The sequence below is a fragment of the Neovison vison genome, chromosome 10 (assembly GCF_020171115.1).
Source record: "Neovison vison isolate M4711 chromosome 10, ASM_NN_V1, whole genome shotgun sequence".
In the NCBI taxonomy this organism is placed as follows: domain Eukaryota; kingdom Metazoa; phylum Chordata; class Mammalia; order Carnivora; family Mustelidae; genus Neogale; species Neogale vison.
In genome coordinates, this window is record NC_058100.1 from 49,822,226 (window position 1) to 49,839,991 (window position 17,766).

The 17,766-nt window shown below is 44.6% G+C and overlaps 1 protein-coding gene across 1 annotated transcript in view; it reads left to right on the plus strand.

Moving 5' to 3' along the window:
- The window catches only part of LAMC1 (laminin subunit gamma 1), a 126,230-nt gene extending 110,552 nt beyond the window's left edge, over positions 1 to 15,678 (plus strand). The window contains exons 19-28 of the mRNA XM_044267263.1: positions 677 to 882; positions 1,305 to 1,384; positions 3,181 to 3,318; positions 3,852 to 3,996; positions 5,064 to 5,213; positions 5,467 to 5,581; positions 6,587 to 6,786; positions 8,118 to 8,276; positions 10,959 to 11,058; positions 12,655 to 15,678. Coding sequence (XP_044123198.1) covers positions 677 to 882; positions 1,305 to 1,384; positions 3,181 to 3,318; positions 3,852 to 3,996; positions 5,064 to 5,213; positions 5,467 to 5,581; positions 6,587 to 6,786; positions 8,118 to 8,276; positions 10,959 to 11,058; positions 12,655 to 12,911 — 1,550 coding nt within the window. The 3' untranslated portion in view covers positions 12,912 to 15,678. The remainder of the gene's footprint in view (positions 1 to 676; positions 883 to 1,304; positions 1,385 to 3,180; positions 3,319 to 3,851; positions 3,997 to 5,063; positions 5,214 to 5,466; positions 5,582 to 6,586; positions 6,787 to 8,117; positions 8,277 to 10,958; positions 11,059 to 12,654) is intronic.
- The last annotated feature ends 2,088 nt before the right edge of the window (positions 15,679 to 17,766 follow it).

Here is a 17,766-nt window from a genome sequence, read left to right on the forward strand (position 1 = left end):
TACATTTACCCTTTTATTTTTTTATTAAGACCCTGGTATGAGATTTAAGCTGAATGGGCACAATTAATAAAGAACAATTTGAAAACCTATTCAAAAGCAGAACTCTGTACAAAAGAAATTACCTGCCTCTGCCAGGGGGTTGGACGGGGCAGCAAGAATCTGTATTTAGTCTTTATTTAGTTTAAAATACAAAATGAATTTAATTTACCTTCACTTTAATTTGCCTTTACTTCAACATTGGTTTGAACCTAGCTTTTTCCCTAGTTTAGTAAAATTTCCAGCTGTCAGCGCTGATAATGCTTTCAGTAACATTGTATTTTTATGATTAAATCTGGCATGTGCTGGAACATCAAAGCTTTCTTCCTCAGACATTTCTTGAGTGTCTCTCCTCTTTGCCAGTCACCGTGTAAGACTGGGGATGTAGTGGTGAGTAAGGAAGAGAAGCTCATAGTCCAGTGGGACAGACAGACACACAACGGGAGGCAGTGTGATAAATTCAACAGTGGGGGTGCTATTGGGCACAGTGAGGACTGACCAGTTCTGCTGATGGGTTTAGGGAAAGTTTATCAGAAAGATCTGTGTTCGGAAGAATAAAGTCGTGCCTCGGATTCCATGTGAAATAGGTACCCCACCCCTTCAGATCATTTATGGATTTTCTTCTGCACTGCCATTGCAGATGTGGACCAGAATTTGATGGACCGCCTTCAGAGAGTGAATAACACCTTATCCAGCCAAATTAGCCGTTTACAGAATATCCGCAATACCATTGAAGAGACTGGGAACTTGGCTGAGCAAGCCCGTGCCAGGGTAGAGAGCACAGAGCAGCTGATTGAAATCGCGACCCAAGAACTTGAGAAAGCAAAGATTGCTGTTGCCAATGTGGTGAGTGGGAAGGTCTGAGGCTGGGGCGCAGGAGTCCCCTGGTAATTTGTAGCAAGTCTTACTGTCAGCTGAATGGTTCAGCGAAACTGATTCTTTGTGTCTTTTTGGCTCTAAGCGTGGAGCCAGAAAGCCACGTTGCTCAACGTTGTCATTAAATAGTTTATCACGAATGGGATAAAAATCAAAGGACATCTGGGTCCTTTCTCTAGCTTTGTTCCTTCTATGGCACTAATCAACTTAAACTTCCATTCTCCTTTGGTTAAAATAGAAATCATAATCTGTAGCCAAGGATGCTGATCTTAATGAAAAATCTTTGAATTAATGAGTCATCCTTTTTACTAATAGAAATTTGGTTTTGACATTTGCTTTATTAAATTTAAATAGTTCAGTCCTTTAAGATTAGTGCCTCTTTTCCAATTCAGTCAATCACTCAGCCGGAGTCTACAGGGGACCCAAACAACATGACTCTTTTGGCAGAAGAGGCACGAAAGCTTGCTGAACGGTAAGTTCCAGGTCCCTGTGTCTTAATGGTTAAATTATAACTGTCCTTACAGTGTGGACGTGTTGTTCCCTCCTTCACCCACAGACACTTTTCACACATAACCCACTTTTGCAAAGTTGGCTCTTTTCTGGAATGTTATTGGCTGTGTGTACTCTTGCCTCTCCTTTGAAATTAGAATATTGACTTTGAATATTTGAACATGATGCTTTGGAGGGAAATTATATTTACACATCTCAAAGAAAACTATAACATTTTTAGATTTTTAAATTTCAAAACCTTAAAGTGATAACTAAGAAGCACAGTTGAATTTAGTTATTTTTTTAGTTTTTAAAATTAATTTTTAACAAAAACATTTAACTCCCAGATTTTAATAGAGAACACTTTCTAACCCGTACCTTTGAAAAATCAGCCCAAGAAAACAGACCATTTCACTCCTCATTTTTTTGGAGACTTTTTAAAATTATTAAGTTTAAGATAGTTCCTTAGGAAAAACTCAAGTTGTAGGAGAGTATGAAATTAAAAAAAATTGTTGAAGTAGTTGCTAGGATGTAGGCTTCGTGAAGGGCAGGTGTTTTTGTGTGTCTCATTCACTGCTAAAGTTCCGATACCTAAAACGACATCTGGGACATAATAAGTACACAGTCACTGTTTGTTGAATGAATTGCAGAGCAGCTAGTAGACCTCATGGGTATGAGGGCTTGAGGGTAAACCCGACATTAGAATTTTAGCCTCATTATTCAAAGCAATTACTTTGGCTTCTTGCTTTAACCGTGTGCTCTCTTTCTATTCTTTGTAAATATAAATGTGTGAGCTGTGTCATTTAGTTCATAGAACATTGACGGTTTCATAGCTGGATCTTCTGATTAAAAGAAGATAGCTGAAAACATATGGGAAATTCCCAGGGAAATTAGGTCTTGAAAATAAAATTATTCTGGTGTCTTTCATACAGGAATTTTGAAAGAAACCTTAGCCTACCAAAAAGGAATGGCCATATACGGGAGTGTGACACTGTAATATGAAGTTTTAGAGCTGTACTATGAAGTTTTAGCTGTTCCGCAGCTGAAATCTGCATTATTTGGCTGGATTCCCTGTTGACATGTTGCTTTCCACTTGGTGTTGGGTTACTTTTCCTTGCCAGTAATTGGGTTCCATACGAGAAGTCTGAGCAGTTGGAGGCTGTTTCAAGACTATGTAGTAACTGAACCAGAGTAGGGATCAAACATTAGGTCTGGGACTCGTGTTTAAGTCTAGATGAGTTCTTGCCAGCATACATGGTTTCACAGATCAATTATTCTTAAAGGATTTTTTTTTTAAAGATTTTATTTATTTATTTGTCAGAGAGAGGGAGAGCGAGAAAGCGAGCACAGGCAGGCAGAGGGAGAAGCAGGCTCCCTACTGAGCAAGGAGCCCGATGTGGGACTCGATCCCAGGATGCTGGGATCATGACCTGAGCCGAAGGCAGCTGCTTAACCAACTGAGCCACCCAGGCGCCCTATTCTTAAAGGATTTTATTTAGAAGCAATTTTTGAAAGAAATGTAGACATTTGCCCCTATAAAATTTATAGGGAAATGTCATTTGGAAAATACCATTTTCTCAGATTGTAGAATCCTATTGTAAACTTAGCCCCACTGAAATGGTTGCAGAGTTCCAAATTTATAAGAATTTTTCTATATTTATAGGGCTCTGTCCACATTAGTAAATGTATATATAATAAGGTGAGCATTACCTGAATTCTGCTTTATTCCCTATTAAGTCGTTCTGTTTCATGGTTTATTTTTTCTTTTACATTATACAGCCATAAACAAGAAGCTGATGACATCGTACGTGTGGCGAAGACAGCTAATGATACATCAACTGAGGCCTATAATCTGCTTCTGAGAACACTGGCGGGAGAAAATCAAACAGCACTTGAGATTGAAGAGCTTAATAGAAAGTGAGTGTCATTTAAAAGTGGCTTATGGCCCTTCAGTTGTGCTTGTAAGTAGAACCAGTTCCATGAAAAATTAAATGCTGGTGGATTCAGAGCACGCATCCATGCAGGAAGATCACTTTCGTTCATGATACTTTTGAAATGGTGCAGTGGTTGGAGCAGGGGCTGTAGAGCCGCAGAGGTTTTATTTGTTCCAATTTCTGTAACTGCAGAGAAAGGTAACAAGACTAACTGTGATCCTTAAATTTCTGCATCAAGGAAAAAAGGAGAGAGAAAGTATCCTAGAGTCAGTAGAGAAAATATACCTGAGCTACAAGTATTTAGAAGGTGTCCAAAAAAAGAAATAGGTGGTAAACCATGTGGTATAAATAGAAGTGACCAGATGAAATCTAAAGTTAAGCTATGTTGGTATTAAATAATAGCATTTTCTTTGAAGTTTCGGAAATTCTGTTGCAGGGATTTGAAGCAGAATGAGTGTGGTTAACGTTAAGATGCCAAAAGCAACTAAGTTTTTCGTTAAATCTTTTGCTCCTTAGGTATGAACAAGCGAAGAACATGTCACAGGATCTGGAGAAGCAAGCTGCCCGGGTACACGAGGAGGCCAAGAGGGCTGGAGATAAGGCAGTGGAGATCTATGCCAGTGTTGCTCAGCTGACACCCGTGGACTCGGAAGCCCTGGAGGTATGGGCTGCATGACCTGTGTGCACAGGGGTCAGCTGCCACTGCCGTCACCTGTCCAGAGCACATGACCTCAGCCTCCCCAGACAGACACACACACACACATGCACACATCCCACGCCCCCCTACACCCCCAGGCTGGGTAAGAGCTATTCTGACTGCCCTGCCACTGTCACTGGTACGGACCTCCTCTGTCCTCCAGCTGACTCACTGGTAGTGTCAAGTTCTGCTTCAGGTATGTTCACTTACTGAGGTCAAGAATCCCGTGATTATAGAGATTAAACAGCAAGGACTATTCCAGTGATAGGAATAATCACGTCTTTAATATAAATCCAAATTATTATATATTTGTGTTTATTAGAACAGAGTACACCCAGACCCTTACGCCCAGGCACGCTTTGGTTGAGAACAAGAGAGAAAAAGAAGAAAGTGGTTTAAATGAAAGAACTACATCAGGATGCTGTTAGGCAGCTAAAGAATCACTAGGGTTGTGGTAGGATTTTATTACATCTGTACTCGACTCTTGAATCCTCATTCCAGGCTCTGTATAAATGCTCTATTTTTCACATTGAATTTGAAGTTTAATAAGTTTACTTTTTATGTTGGAGGCATTGACGTGGTTTTCTTACCGTCAGGCTTGTGTTCGGTCTCTTCAGACAAGTACGTACCGTCTGATCTCGCATGTTTGAAGTTTGAGAACAGGCAAAACTAATTGGTGATAAAAGCCAGACCAGGGGCAGCTGCATTGTTGAAAAGATAGGTGTGGAAATTAACTGGAAAGAGATAGAAGGGAATTTCCTGGAGTGGAAATATCCTGTGTCTTGTTTGGGGTGTTGGTTACACAGGTCAGTATATTTGTCAAAACTCATCTCACTAAGTGCTCTGCATTCTACTGTGTGTAGAGTATATTTCAATTAAAAAAAAAAAAAAAAAGTCCATGAAATCTTGACCTGTGCTGTTCTTTTAAAGATATCTCTGAGTGGTAAGTGTTAAACACAGTTACTAAGCCTACCTTTTCATCAGGGTCATTGTTTTGTCTACAAGGTCACAACCTTACTTGCTTTTCACAGAGTGAGGCAAATAAAATCAAGAAGGAAGCGGAGGATCTGGACCGTCTAATTGACCAGAAATTAAAAGATTATGAGGACCTCAGAGAGGACATGAGAGGGAAGGAACTTGAAGTCAAGAAGCTTCTGGAGAAAGGAAAGACTGAACAGCAGGTTGGTCTGATTTGCGGGCAGCTTCATCTCTTGAGGCCAGCTCTGGAACTGTGCCAGCGTGAGCTGTGTCTGTGACGTGACCCGGCACAGGGGCCGCCAGCCCTCAGGAATTCAGAGGCAGAACTTGTGTGGGGAGCCCCGGCCCGGCTGCCCCGTGCTGGCAGCTGGCAAGGTGGGAGGTGTCTGGTCTGGTAGGAGGAAGAAGGGAGTCACCTTGGCGGGTGTGTCCTCTGATCCTGCCATGTGTTTGCAGACTGCTGACCAGCTCCTAGCCCGGGCAGATGCCGCCAAGGCTCTTGCAGAAGAAGCTGCCAAAAAGGGACGAAATACGTTACAAGAAGCCAATGACATCCTCAACAACCTGAAGGGTATGAAAGACTCACATAGTAGTGTCAGTTTCTGTGTTTTCTTCACCAAGGCAATTTCCTTGTTTTTTTTTAAATTTTTACCCTGAGATTCTCAAAATATACACCGTATGAAAGGTGAGAGTGTAACAGATCCCCTAAATCTATCATCCAGTTCAACAGGGAATGATTTTTACTACATGAACTCATTAATTTCATCTCCCCAACATGCACCCTACTTTTTTTTATACTGAGGGATTTCAAAGAAATACCCAAGAGCGCATGTCATTTTACCCCTTTGTACCTCAGTATGAAAATAAAACCAAAAATAAGGAAATTTTCTGATATTAGAATAACTTGTGTTATCAAGATATGCCCGTTTAGCTGGTTTGTGTTGGTAAATGGAGATTATTTTTCTCTGCCAGTAGCATCTCAATCTTTGTCCCTTCTGTCCTCATCCAAAAGAAAAAAGAAATGTGCTCAATTCACTGGCAGGTCCTGGACTTGTCTCTGCTAAAATAGCCCGTAGGGTCTATAAACATGGAAGCTTTCCAAGGTAACAGTTGGCTATATGGGCTCTGGTATCAGTGGGATTGGGAGAGGATCCCTGATCCACCTCGTACTTCTGTGACTCCTTGGGGGGAAATTATCTCCCTCTTTAACCTTCAGTTCTCATGTGTAAAAATGATACAGTGCCTGCCTCACAGGCATATAAAAAAGCTCTTTACTCAGTAGCTAACACATTCAGTGAACACTAAATAAACTGCAGCTTTTAATACTGGTTGCCGTGCAGTAACGGCAGACTTACTGCTTTGCACGAAAATAAACTTCGTTCCAGAAACGAGTTCTCCATAGGAATCTATGAAGCTGGGCGCTTCGTCCTTCAAGGCCGTCTGTGCTGTTTTTCATTTTTCTCTCCTGACGGTCATTGTTCGTAAAACATAATCTCGTTGCAGCTCCCTAAAAGGTTCCCTTCTGGCTGGCCGAGAGTCTGGTTCACATGCGTTCCCTGAACTTGCTTTATTTTAGATTTCGATCAGCGAGTGAACGATAACAAGACTGCTGCAGAGGAGGCTTTAAGGAGAATCCCTGCCATCAACCAGACGATAATGGAAGCCAACGAGAAGACGAGGGAGGCCCAGCTGGCGCTGGGCAACGCGGCCGCGGACGCCACCGAGGCCAAGAGCAAGGCCCACGAGGCGGAGAGGATCGCCAGCGCCGTCCAGAAGGTGCGCACTTGGCCCCTCTCCCCAGCAGTCTGTGTCCCTGTGTTTCTCTAGTCCTCTTCCCGTTTCTTTCCAGATCCCTAAAAGCCCTTGCCGGCTTCTTCCTCAACTCCAGTAAGATTATCTTAAACTGTCTTTGTTCATTTTTTACTGGGAAGTTAGAGTAGTTAAGTACGTTGACCGAAGAGGGAGAGTCATTGAAATCACTGAAAGGGCCCTTGAACGTTTCTGCTGTTGTCTCAACGGCAGGGTCTACGCGGTAAGGAGGGGGATGGCTTCACGGGCCCATGGCGTGCCCTGCATGAAAAAATGACACTCTCCTCAAATAAACACAGTTCTTTGACATGGACAGCTATTTTTTTTCCCAATCTTGTGTAGAGTTCAGGTGCGTAAAACTCAGGCCCCTCTTTCGAGCATATTTTCTATCTGAGCCCTACCTTATTAGCTGCCACTGCTAGGATTCTTTCTACTCAACTCTTTTTCTCCTTTTTTTTTTTTTTTAAAGGTTTTATTTATTTATTGGAGAGGGAGACAGAGCATGAGCGGGGAAGGGGCAGAGGGAGAAGCAGACTCCCCAGTGAGCATGGATTCTGATATAAGGCTCCATCCCAGGACCCTGAGATCGTGACCTGAGACAAAGTCCGATGCTTTAGCCAGCCAAGCCTCCCAAGCGTCATCCCCTTTCTACGATCATCTTAAGGAATAATTTCTTTAAGCTGGCTTTTTCTTATTTAAAGGAATAAATCTGTTTATTTTATTTAAAGGAGAGATTGGAACAGATTCTCAAAACAATGTGTTTGAGAATCATATACAATTTTTTAGTTTGCTTAGAACAAGTTGGTTTTAGGATTAATTATATTTTATAAAACACTCCTACATCAGGATCACAGCCTTTTTGTACCTTGTGATGAACAACCAAGTAGAGCAAGGCTACTGCATTTGAGGTGAAAATGTATCCAAGTCAAAGGGTCTAACCTGGATGATGTGGTGGGAAGTGCACACCGTGTAAGTGTTCCATTTGCTAGCCGTGTGACCTCAACTAAAAACAGCAGTGACAGAACAAGAAGTATTAAGGACAAGTAAGAGGAAAGCAATGGAAGTGTTTTATAAAATATAAAATGCTGTTATGTTAGGCGGTAACGCTAGCTTTTCTTTCCTTCCTGTTGTTTGGAACCCAAATAAATGATACTCTAAGTCAGCATATACTGTCATTTCCTGCCCTGTTCTTTCTGGGTTATATTTTCGAACCATTGTACAGATTATAAAAGGTGTGGGAATGTAGCTTAGAAAGAGGAAAGCTTTTCTTCATTAGTAGTTCTTTATTGTGTGCCTAGAACGCGACGAGCACCAAGGCAGAAGCCGAAAGGACTTTTGCAGAAGTTACAGACCTGGATAACGACGTGAACACTATGTTGAAACAACTACAGGAAGCAGAAAAGGAGCTAAAGAAAAAACAGGAGGACGCTGACCAGGATATGATGATGGCAGGGATGGTAAGCAGTTTGGGCCTGTTCGCTCGTGGGCAGAAAGTGGAGGGTGTTTAATGACAAGGGTCTCTCCGTCTTGTTAAGAAGAGTCTCTTTCACGTTGACTTCTGTTTTTCATTGTGTTTTCTGGCCAAGAATCGGGTTAGTAACTTACATAGAACACAAAGAATTTGGATATCTTGTGGGGTTCTTGCACAATTGTCCTGTCCCAAAGCTTCTCTCCATAAAAGCAAAACATTCTCTTTTACACATTGAAGTTTTAGGACATTGAAAAGTATGTAGTTGTGTTTTTGGATGGGTGATTCATACGTAGTATAAAATCAGAAAGAAATAAAAAGGAATACAGTGAGAAGTTAATGAATTTCCTTCCTACTCTTGTTATCCCAGCAACTTACTTTTTCGAGACAAAGACCAGTTTCTTGTGTTTCATTTTTGATGATGACAAAAACATACCAAACTTCTATCTAACTTAAATTTTTTTTTTTTTAACCTTTTGTGATGATGTGTATACACAACACTGTTGGTGACAAAACTGACTGAGGAATGCATGGCCCAAGAAAGAACAAGGGTGCATTTTTCAGTTGTATGCTATATTTTGCTTTCAAAGTGGAAACATAACTTTGCAGTTTAGTCTGATTACAGTCACTGTAATGAACTTGTTTAATTGTGCACTTGCAGCCCAAGCAAGGGACCCTTTTCCCACTCTTGCGGAAAAACAGGCCTTTTACTCTGGCTGATTTTTGCCTTGGGGCAGGAAGGTGAAATACTAACCTTGTTGATCTAGGTAGAGAAGACTCTGGGAAAGTGGTAACAGGAAGCACCCTCGTGCAAACACTTTATTTTATTTTATTTTAAGATTTTATTTATTTATTTGACAGAGAGAAATCACAAGTAGACAGAGAGGCAGGCAGAGAGAGAGAGAGGGAAGCAGGCTCCCTGCCGAGCAGAGAGCCCGATGCGGAACTCGATCCCAGGACCCTGGGATCACGACCTGAGCCGAAGGCAGCGGCTTAACCCACTGAGCCACCCAGGCGCCCCAAACACTTTATTTTAGTTCACTTTTTTGGGTTTTGTTTCGGACGGTCTCGATTTTCTATAGCCAGGGATGGCTCAGAAAGAAATTCCCATATAGGAAAAAATACCCATTTCTCGTATGTGCTGAGGGGCTCTGCATTTCGTTATTTGTTTTTTGTTTTTTTTAAGATTTTACTTATTTATTTGACAGAGATCAAGTAGGCAGAGAGGCAGACAGGGAGAGACGGGGGAAGCAGGCTTCCTGCTGAGCAGAGAGCCCAATGCGGGGCTCGATCCCAGGACCCTGAGATCATGACCTGAGCCAAAGGCAGAGGCTTAACTTTCTGAGCCACCCAGGCACCCCTGCATTTCGTTTTTAATATGGTTTTTACTATGGTGGGTTTAGAGCCTGTGCAAAGGAGGAAAAGGCTATGTTCTTGATGGGCTTCGGAAAAGAAGGTATGGATTCCGCTGAGAGGGTGGAAAAGCGTCCATCTTTGTTCTTTCTGGTAAATAACTTCTGACGAACACAAAGCAGCCTCATGCACCCTGTCCCATTTGTCTGGACATCAGTCCTGAAGGCACAGCACCGAGCCCGTGTTGTTTGAGTCGGTCGCATCACTTTTTTCGTCAGAAGAGTAAAGGCTGATGGTTGTCCTGGAGGAGGAGGCTGGAGCCCGCGGGTTGCACGCGGGAGCATCGCGCTCTGCCGCCCACAGCGAAGCCACTCAGCCTCTCCCAGGACGCGCAGAAAAGCCTGTCAGGGCTCGGTGAGACTGGCTGCGACTTCCGCCGAGATCCAGCGTTCATTTGGGAAGTTTTTTTTCCCCTCACGCGTTTTCTTTTTTTAAAATCTTACGTTGTTTCTATCCAAAAATGCTGCAGTGTCTTGAGCCAAAAACCCGGGAAAACAATTCTGTGGTGGGGAGCTCAACGCTGCTCACTTCTGTCCTGACTGGGTTTATTTGTGAGAGCATCTGTTTTCTGATATTCAGACACTTCCTCTTCCATTGTCATTTCCTGTGACTCACATACAGGGTATTTGTTCAGGTTTTATGGAATTTTCCCAAATATATTTACCTTTGGCTGATTTACAAAATGTAAACGGTACCACCCCGGTTTGTGCGTGTGTGCGTGTGCACTCACAGGGGGAGGGGTGCACAGAGGTGTCCCTTGATTACAAACTTTTGCTGAGAATAGGGCATTTCCAATAATCAAGTCTCTAAGAGTGTCCTGAAGGACATGTTTTGGTTCCAAAACGTCATTTTTATGCTTGTCCTTAAAAATCCCTTATTTCTGCTTGATGAATTTGGTCACGAATCCACTTCCATGTGTTCTTGAGTGAGAAAGTGAGAAAAGTAGATGATACTGGCCTTGTTGAAATATACAGTCAGTGTAGGTATGCAGACTACCGACTCGTGGCTGTTCTGTGAATTAAAAATAGCAACATTTCACCATGAAGATACCAAAAGACATCCCCCCCCGCCCCTCAAAAAAAAAAAGCCAAAACCAAACCAAGCCCCATACAATGAGAGACTGTAATTTCACGAGTCAGGAAAGGGGAAGCCTGTGAAATTGGACTTGCTGGCTGATTGGGGGGAAAAAAATCTCAGGAACATGAGCACACGCTGTCAGAACTGTTGGCATCTGTCATCTGTCCTTTTCCCGGTACAGGCTTCGCAGGCTGCTCAGGAAGCCGAGATCAATGCCAGAAAGGCCAAAAACTCCGTTACCAGCCTCCTCCACCTGATCAACGAGCTCCTGGAGCAGCTGGGTAAGTGGCCGTAGGGTCACTGCGGGCGGCCTCTGGATTCTTGGTGCTGCTGCTGGGGTCCGATACACTCAACACAAAAGCAGATGCTACAGCGTGACCATTGTGTGAACTGAGTCAGGGCTCAAGGTTGTATTAATTCAGCAAGAACTTACAAGGTCCTTCTATGGCATGTGACCTGAGTCCTGGAATCTGACCACAGTCCAGGGACTCCGAGGTGGCTCGCTTGCGGCCGATGTTTAGGATAGATGAGCCGTGACTGTTCTTAGCTCGTCCTGCTGGCAGGGCGTCTTTCCAGGGTTTGAAGTCAAGGATTTCAGCAGGAGCGTGGGAGAGCACTTTAACTGGAGATGACTTCCCTGCCTGGAATTCTGCTCATTTGCTCATTAAAAGGAGAATCTGATGAGGTGATAGCTTGTCAAAAAGAGAATAAGCTTGATTTTTCAAGGAAACGCAAGGATGCTGAAATGCTCTTTTAATCCAGTGTGATGGGGAGCAGGCTTCGCCACAAGACAGATTTTGTCGCAGCCTCCATTACACAGTGCTGGCACTGCAGCCCGTACAGCCTCACGGCAGGGCATTCTGCTTTAGCCTCGAAGGTTTGGTCAGTGTTTTGTTTGGGGTTTTTTGTTTGTTTGTTGGTTTGGTTTGGTTTGTTTTATTTGGAGGGTGGGAGAGGGTATTTTTAATCTGTCCCAAATATCAAGAATAATAAATTACGTGCTGTCAGATGGGATTTAAAATGAAAGGACCTAGAGATACAGCTTTTTGTGCCAGAAAAAGCTGAATTTTAAAGTTAGTTGGCTTGGGTTGGAGTCTTTATTTCGTAGGCTTGTAAACTGTGCAAACTTGGGCAAATTACTTAACATCTGAGAATCACTGGCGGAATATGGTCTTGTGAGAATTTAACCAAGTACAGTATGCATAAAGTCTTGAGCACTGTATGGCCATCTGCTTTCATTAATTATGGAAACAGTCCTTTCCAGGAGAACCTCCTTTTCTTGCTAATTTTAAAGTGAAGCTTTTGCTGGAATGGTTTCAACATTTTCATCCCTGGCCATTTTCCATAGGACGGCTCCAAATAGCGTCTAACTCCTAAAGGCAGGACAGAACTCCCCAGAACTAACTCAGACTCCCTGGAAGCTAAAGAGCCAAGGGCTTAGCATTCTAGCCTGAAGGTTTTTATGTTCAGTAGATGGCATTGAAATGACATACAGTTTACATATATGAACATGAAAATGGTATTATGTTACCCGATGACCTTCAAACCCGCAGATGAGGCTTCAGACCTCAAGCACAGCAGCTGTGTATTTAGACAACATTTCACAAAAACTGTTTACTCAGACAAAACACCAGCCCAGTATCCATTATATGCTGTGACCTGTCCTTGCTGAATTAGTTCTGCGTTTGTACGCGCTCTGCATTGTTCATGCCCTTACGTGCCACGAACGGTCTACAAATCCCCTTTGCAGGCCACCATGGCCTAGTGGCAGCTGCAGGCTCTGTTTATAGCAGAGACTGGTGCAAGTGCTTGTGGCGTGATGTGCTGATTCTTACTGGAAGCATCTGTTTCCTCCTGTATCCTTTCTGACTCTACAGGGCAGCTGGACACGGTGGACCTGAATAAGCTCAATGAGATCGAAGGCACCTTGAACAAAGCCAAAGATGAAATGAGAGTCAGCGATCTCGACCGGAAAGTGTCTGATCTGGAGAACGAGGCCAGGAAGCAAGAGGCCGCCATCATGGACTATAACAGAGATATCGAGGAGATCATGAAGGACATTCGCAACCTGGAAGACATCAAGAAGACCTTACCGTCTGGCTGCTTCAACACCCCGTCCATCGAAAAGCCCTAGGGCCATCTTTCAGGGCTGGAAGGCAGCACCCTGCAACCGGGGAGCTCTCGTGAGGCCACAGAGTGCCTTAACACAAAGATTACATTTTTTTCAGACCCCCACTTCTCTGCTGCTCTCCACCACTGTCCTTTTGAACCAGGAAAATTCACAAAGCTTAAAGAGAAGCAAGTCAGACATCACGAATCGGGAACAAAGGGTTTTATCTGATAGTCTCTCTTCCACGGAAGGCGCTCCCTTACCCACACTTTCCCTTCTGAGTCGCATGAGGACGTGGCGTCTTACGTTATCATACGGTGGTGTAAACACTTCGTGGGAACCATTGTCTGCCGGGGCTGAGCAAGGAGCCCTCCCTTTTCTCCCTGATACCAACAGAACCTCCTCAGTCTTAGTACTCTTGTTTCTATGAAGGAAAAGTTTGGCTACAAGTAGTAGCGTTGTGATGGCCAGTATATCCACTCTATCGAGAAAGAAAGTGCACCTACATGTACTTACCCTCCTCCTTTTACGCAAAAGGAAATAAACATCCTGTGCCAAAGGTATTGGTCACTTAGAATGTCAGGAGCCATCGTCAGTTGTTTTAGCTGTTTTGAGACTAGGACACTGAGCCATCCCTGGGTAAGGATGCAATTGTTCCTGACAGTCTCCGGGAGAATGAGGCTGCGGAAGTAGGCGGAACGTTTTCTCGTATGTTCATAGTTGACTAGGAAGATCACACTTTTTTCAGATCTTTGGGCAGCTGATAAATCTGGATGGGCAGCTTGCACTCACCAAGAGACATCTTCTGATATTCCTAGAAATGGAATTTATACAGAAGAAATAGGGATATGATAACCACTAAGTTTTGTTTTTGTTTTTGTTTTCCCAAAATCAAACTAATTCCGAGAGCTTTTTTTTTTTAGTGTATTCGTCTTGGAACTAGTGCTGGCATCCGGTAGAGAGCAGTTGGTCCCTAAGATCTTGACAAACCCAACGAGAAACAAGCCGCCTTATCCTGGTCTTTCCTAGCAAAGGGATAAAACTGAGATGCAGCTTGTACGGTCAGGATCCCGTATATCCATTTTTCTTCCATTGGGGAGAGATGACACATTTGACCCTTACGCTCAATTATCTTCTGATGTTCCCATCTTCTAGGGTCCCGCTGCCCACCTAGTCTGCCGACGCCCGGTGGCAGCCCCTCGCACTCCGCCTTGCATACAGCTGCCAGCACCATCTAGTTCCTGCACTTGGTGACCCAGACTCACTCGACACCTTCCCTCTCGGTGCAGAGGGAGGCCCCGTAGGTGGAGTTGCCTAGCTGGCTTCTCGGCTTCGGATCCTCCGGTCTGTGGTTCTCTCTCAAGACCACGGCGTGAAGATCCCCCTGCCACACAACCCCTTCCTCCTCCCAGCCCACCTTCGAGAAACATATATAGCCTTTAACACTATGCAACTTTGTACTTTGCGTAGCGGGGGGGAAAGAAACTATTATCTGACACACTGGTGCTATTAATTATTTCAAATTTATATTTTTGTGTGAATGTTGTTTTTTGTTTGTTTATCATGATTATAGAGTAAGGAATTTATGTAAATATACTTGGTCCTATTTCTAGAATGGCACTGTCTGTTCACTTCTTCACCCCACCCTTCCCCGTCACTGGCACAGCGTGTCTGTAGACGTCCTTCCCTTCCGTCTGCGGGTCTTCGCACGGCGTCTGTCTCCCGCGCTCGGCCCTTCACCTCGCGTCCGTGACGTTCATTTTCTAGCGCGAGTGCCGACCCGCTTTCCCTCCACACACGGCCGCTCCGCGGGGTGCCTCCCACCCTCCTCCAGTGCAGGCCCGGGACGCGAAACTGCGGCCCGATGCTCCCCAGGCCCGCTCCCGCGCAGGCGGTGGCGGGAGCGGAGCGCGTTTTGCTGAATGGCATCTTCAGCATCAATGTGGGTCTAACCGGGAATGAGCTGCAGAGGCCCTTTCCCACGGTGGGAGCTGGACGGGCCCGTTTGGGGGCGGGGGTGTGACCGCTGAGCGCTCAGAGGGCCTCAGGGATGGTGGACAGACAGGTGGAGTGGGAGCAGCCGAGCGGCCGGGTTCACCCCTTGCCGCCTCCTGGCGTACCAGAGTCGGCTCCAAAGGCTTTGACTTGGCACACCCCGGCTTTCCCTCGGCTGCTTCGCTCAGGCCTCTTCTGCTGCCAGGTTTTCACATCGGCATCTCCTAGCTGGTTCCTCATGTTAAGTGGCCACCTCCTAGCAGAGACCTTCTGTTCAAGGTTGCGGGTCGAGGACCGTAGATCAACTGCCAGGACAGTTTCCCTCTAGCTCGGGGGTCAGCCTCACAGCAGTCAGCCTTAGGCTGCCGTGAAATTTGGAGTGTTTTGTTTTGTTGCTTTTCTCCTTCTCCATCTGTGTCGTATATTTTTAAACAGAATTTTATTTTTAAAATAAAATCTCTTTATAAGACAATACCGGCATTACACTCCTGCAATATACATTATTTTATTGTATAGTTCTAGTTACCTGTATTTTATGTAACGAAACCGCCAGGGCGGCTGCCGCAGAGTGCTGCGTGTCGTGGCGGGGGCGGGGCGTCCAGCTGTGTCCTGGAATTCTTCCTTGTAACCCCAACGGTGGCCCTTTGGTGTGTGCCTTCACTCTAGCTGTTTGCCTTAATCTCTACAGTCTCGCTTTCCAGGGTGGTGAATAAAATGCAACACTTGGCATTTTTTTATGTTAAAAAAAAAACCAGTATTTTATTTATAATAAAATCTGAATATTTGTAACCCTTTATATTTGGTGTGGCCTGAGTGTGGTACTGAGGACAGAGCATGTTTTGAAAGGTATGATGAAGAGAAAGCTGCTCATAATACCTTCTCTGGGTGACTTATTTTCTTGAGAACAGTCCAGTATGTGTGTAGGTTACATGCTCTACATGTGTGTTTATATGTGTATGTACATATGTGTGTATGTATTGTATATACAAATAACACACACACACACATATTTTTTTTTTCTTTTCCCTTCTCAGATGGGGCTACTTTGGTCTGGTCCAGAGGCAGGCAGACTTTTTTCTGTAAAGAGCTAGATGTACATACTGTAGGCTTCGCAGGCCCTACGGTCCCTGTTACACCGACTTCGCTCCTGCGGCAGGACAACAGCCCAGACGATGGGTAAACCCAACGAGTGTGGCCCAGCTCGGCTGTTTACAAAGACGGGCGCGGGCCCGAGGGCTGCCATGTACCCAACCCCTTGGGGTGTGATGAATGCCTGCTTAGTGACACCTGAAGACTATTTTAAAATCACCTGGGCTGCTTCAAGTAGCAGCTGTATGTAAAAAGTTGTCTTTCTACCTTTAACTACGCCCATAACTTCAGCTAAAGGGGGTCTCTTCAGGTGATGAAAACCACTCTCCGTGTAAGTGACGTGCTGAGCCGGCGGGTCCATTAGCTCATCGTGCCTCTCCCCACCCAGAGGGTTAGGGTTAGGGTTAGGCTGGAGTGACCTGAGGCCAGGTGAAGCATTGCGGGTACAGAGACAGCTTCGGTTTCCTCCTCAGTGCTCGGTTCATGGCCATGAGTCCCTGCGGATGACCTGCCACCTTCCCGGTCTTCTAAATCCTTGTGACTATGATGACACCTGGGAAAAACCTGAACTACTCTCGGTTGGACTTGCTCGGAGAGAGCTTTAGAGGGCACCAGTTCCTAGCTTTCACACATACCCTGTTCTTAAGCCGTCTGTAGGACCTGATTGCCAGGCAAAGACATCTCTCTAGCTAAAGTAGTGAGTGGGATTTTAAAAATTTGCTCCTATTCCTTTTGTTAGTTTAGGGTTAGCAGTTTCTCCAAAGTTGGTATGGGCATAATCTGGTTCAAAATATCCCCAAAGATTTGCTGCTTAAAGTGAGCCCCCGATAAATCTGAATTCACCAGCCCCACATCACCAAGCTCAAAATGGAATGACTGCAGAGGATTTCTGTACCCGGGAGAACCACCAAGTAGAAAGGCAGATGGTACCTGCTTTGTAGGGTGAGGAAGGACCCATTCCAGGGAACGTTTCACATCTCCCCAGGGGACCAGAAACAAGACAGTTGTACATAGCAGGTAATTTTGACTGTTCACACTAAGCAGGGTTAAATGAAGGAGATACTAATCATTGGACTGAAAAATAAGAAACTTCCTAGTCAATAATCTATCAGAGGCTCCAGAAGCATGGAAACCTGGTTTCAGAAGTTATCAGCTCGAGTGCCTTCTATGCAAATGATATTATAAACAGAAATTAATTATATGCGGGGTACCTGGGTGGCTCAGTCGGACACTTTCGGCTCAGGTCATGGTCTGAGGGTCCTCAGCCCCACTTCAGGCTCCCTTCTCAGTGGGGGGGTCTGCTCCCTCTGCCCCCGCCTACTCATACTGTCTCTCTCTCAGCTAGGTGAATAAAATCTTTTTTTAAAAAAATTATGATATGCTTAAGAAAAGGAATATTTAACAGAAGTCAAATATAAAAAGTTCCTGGTTGGGAATTCAAAGAAGAGAAACCTCAACATTTCCAATGTTGTTGTAACATGTCTTTTCTTTCACTCTTCTGCCTGCCAATGGTTTTCTTTCTCCTTTCTGTTACAGGAGAGCCTGGGGTCAAGGTGTCCCTTGCTCTGTTGACATTGGTCAGTCCTTCCTTGTGTCCACCCACCCCCAACCCCAAGCTTTGTACTGGCTTCCGGCATTGCCACATGTTTATTGACCAGGTGACTCTCACCGACCTTTCCCCCCAGCCTCCCTACTACTTCCCAAGGTCCAGGTCTGTGTATTTCTGTCCACATACAGGAAGTGGGCCCTGGGTTTTCTAAATGGTCTAAAGGTAAAATCAACCTTTAGATTGATT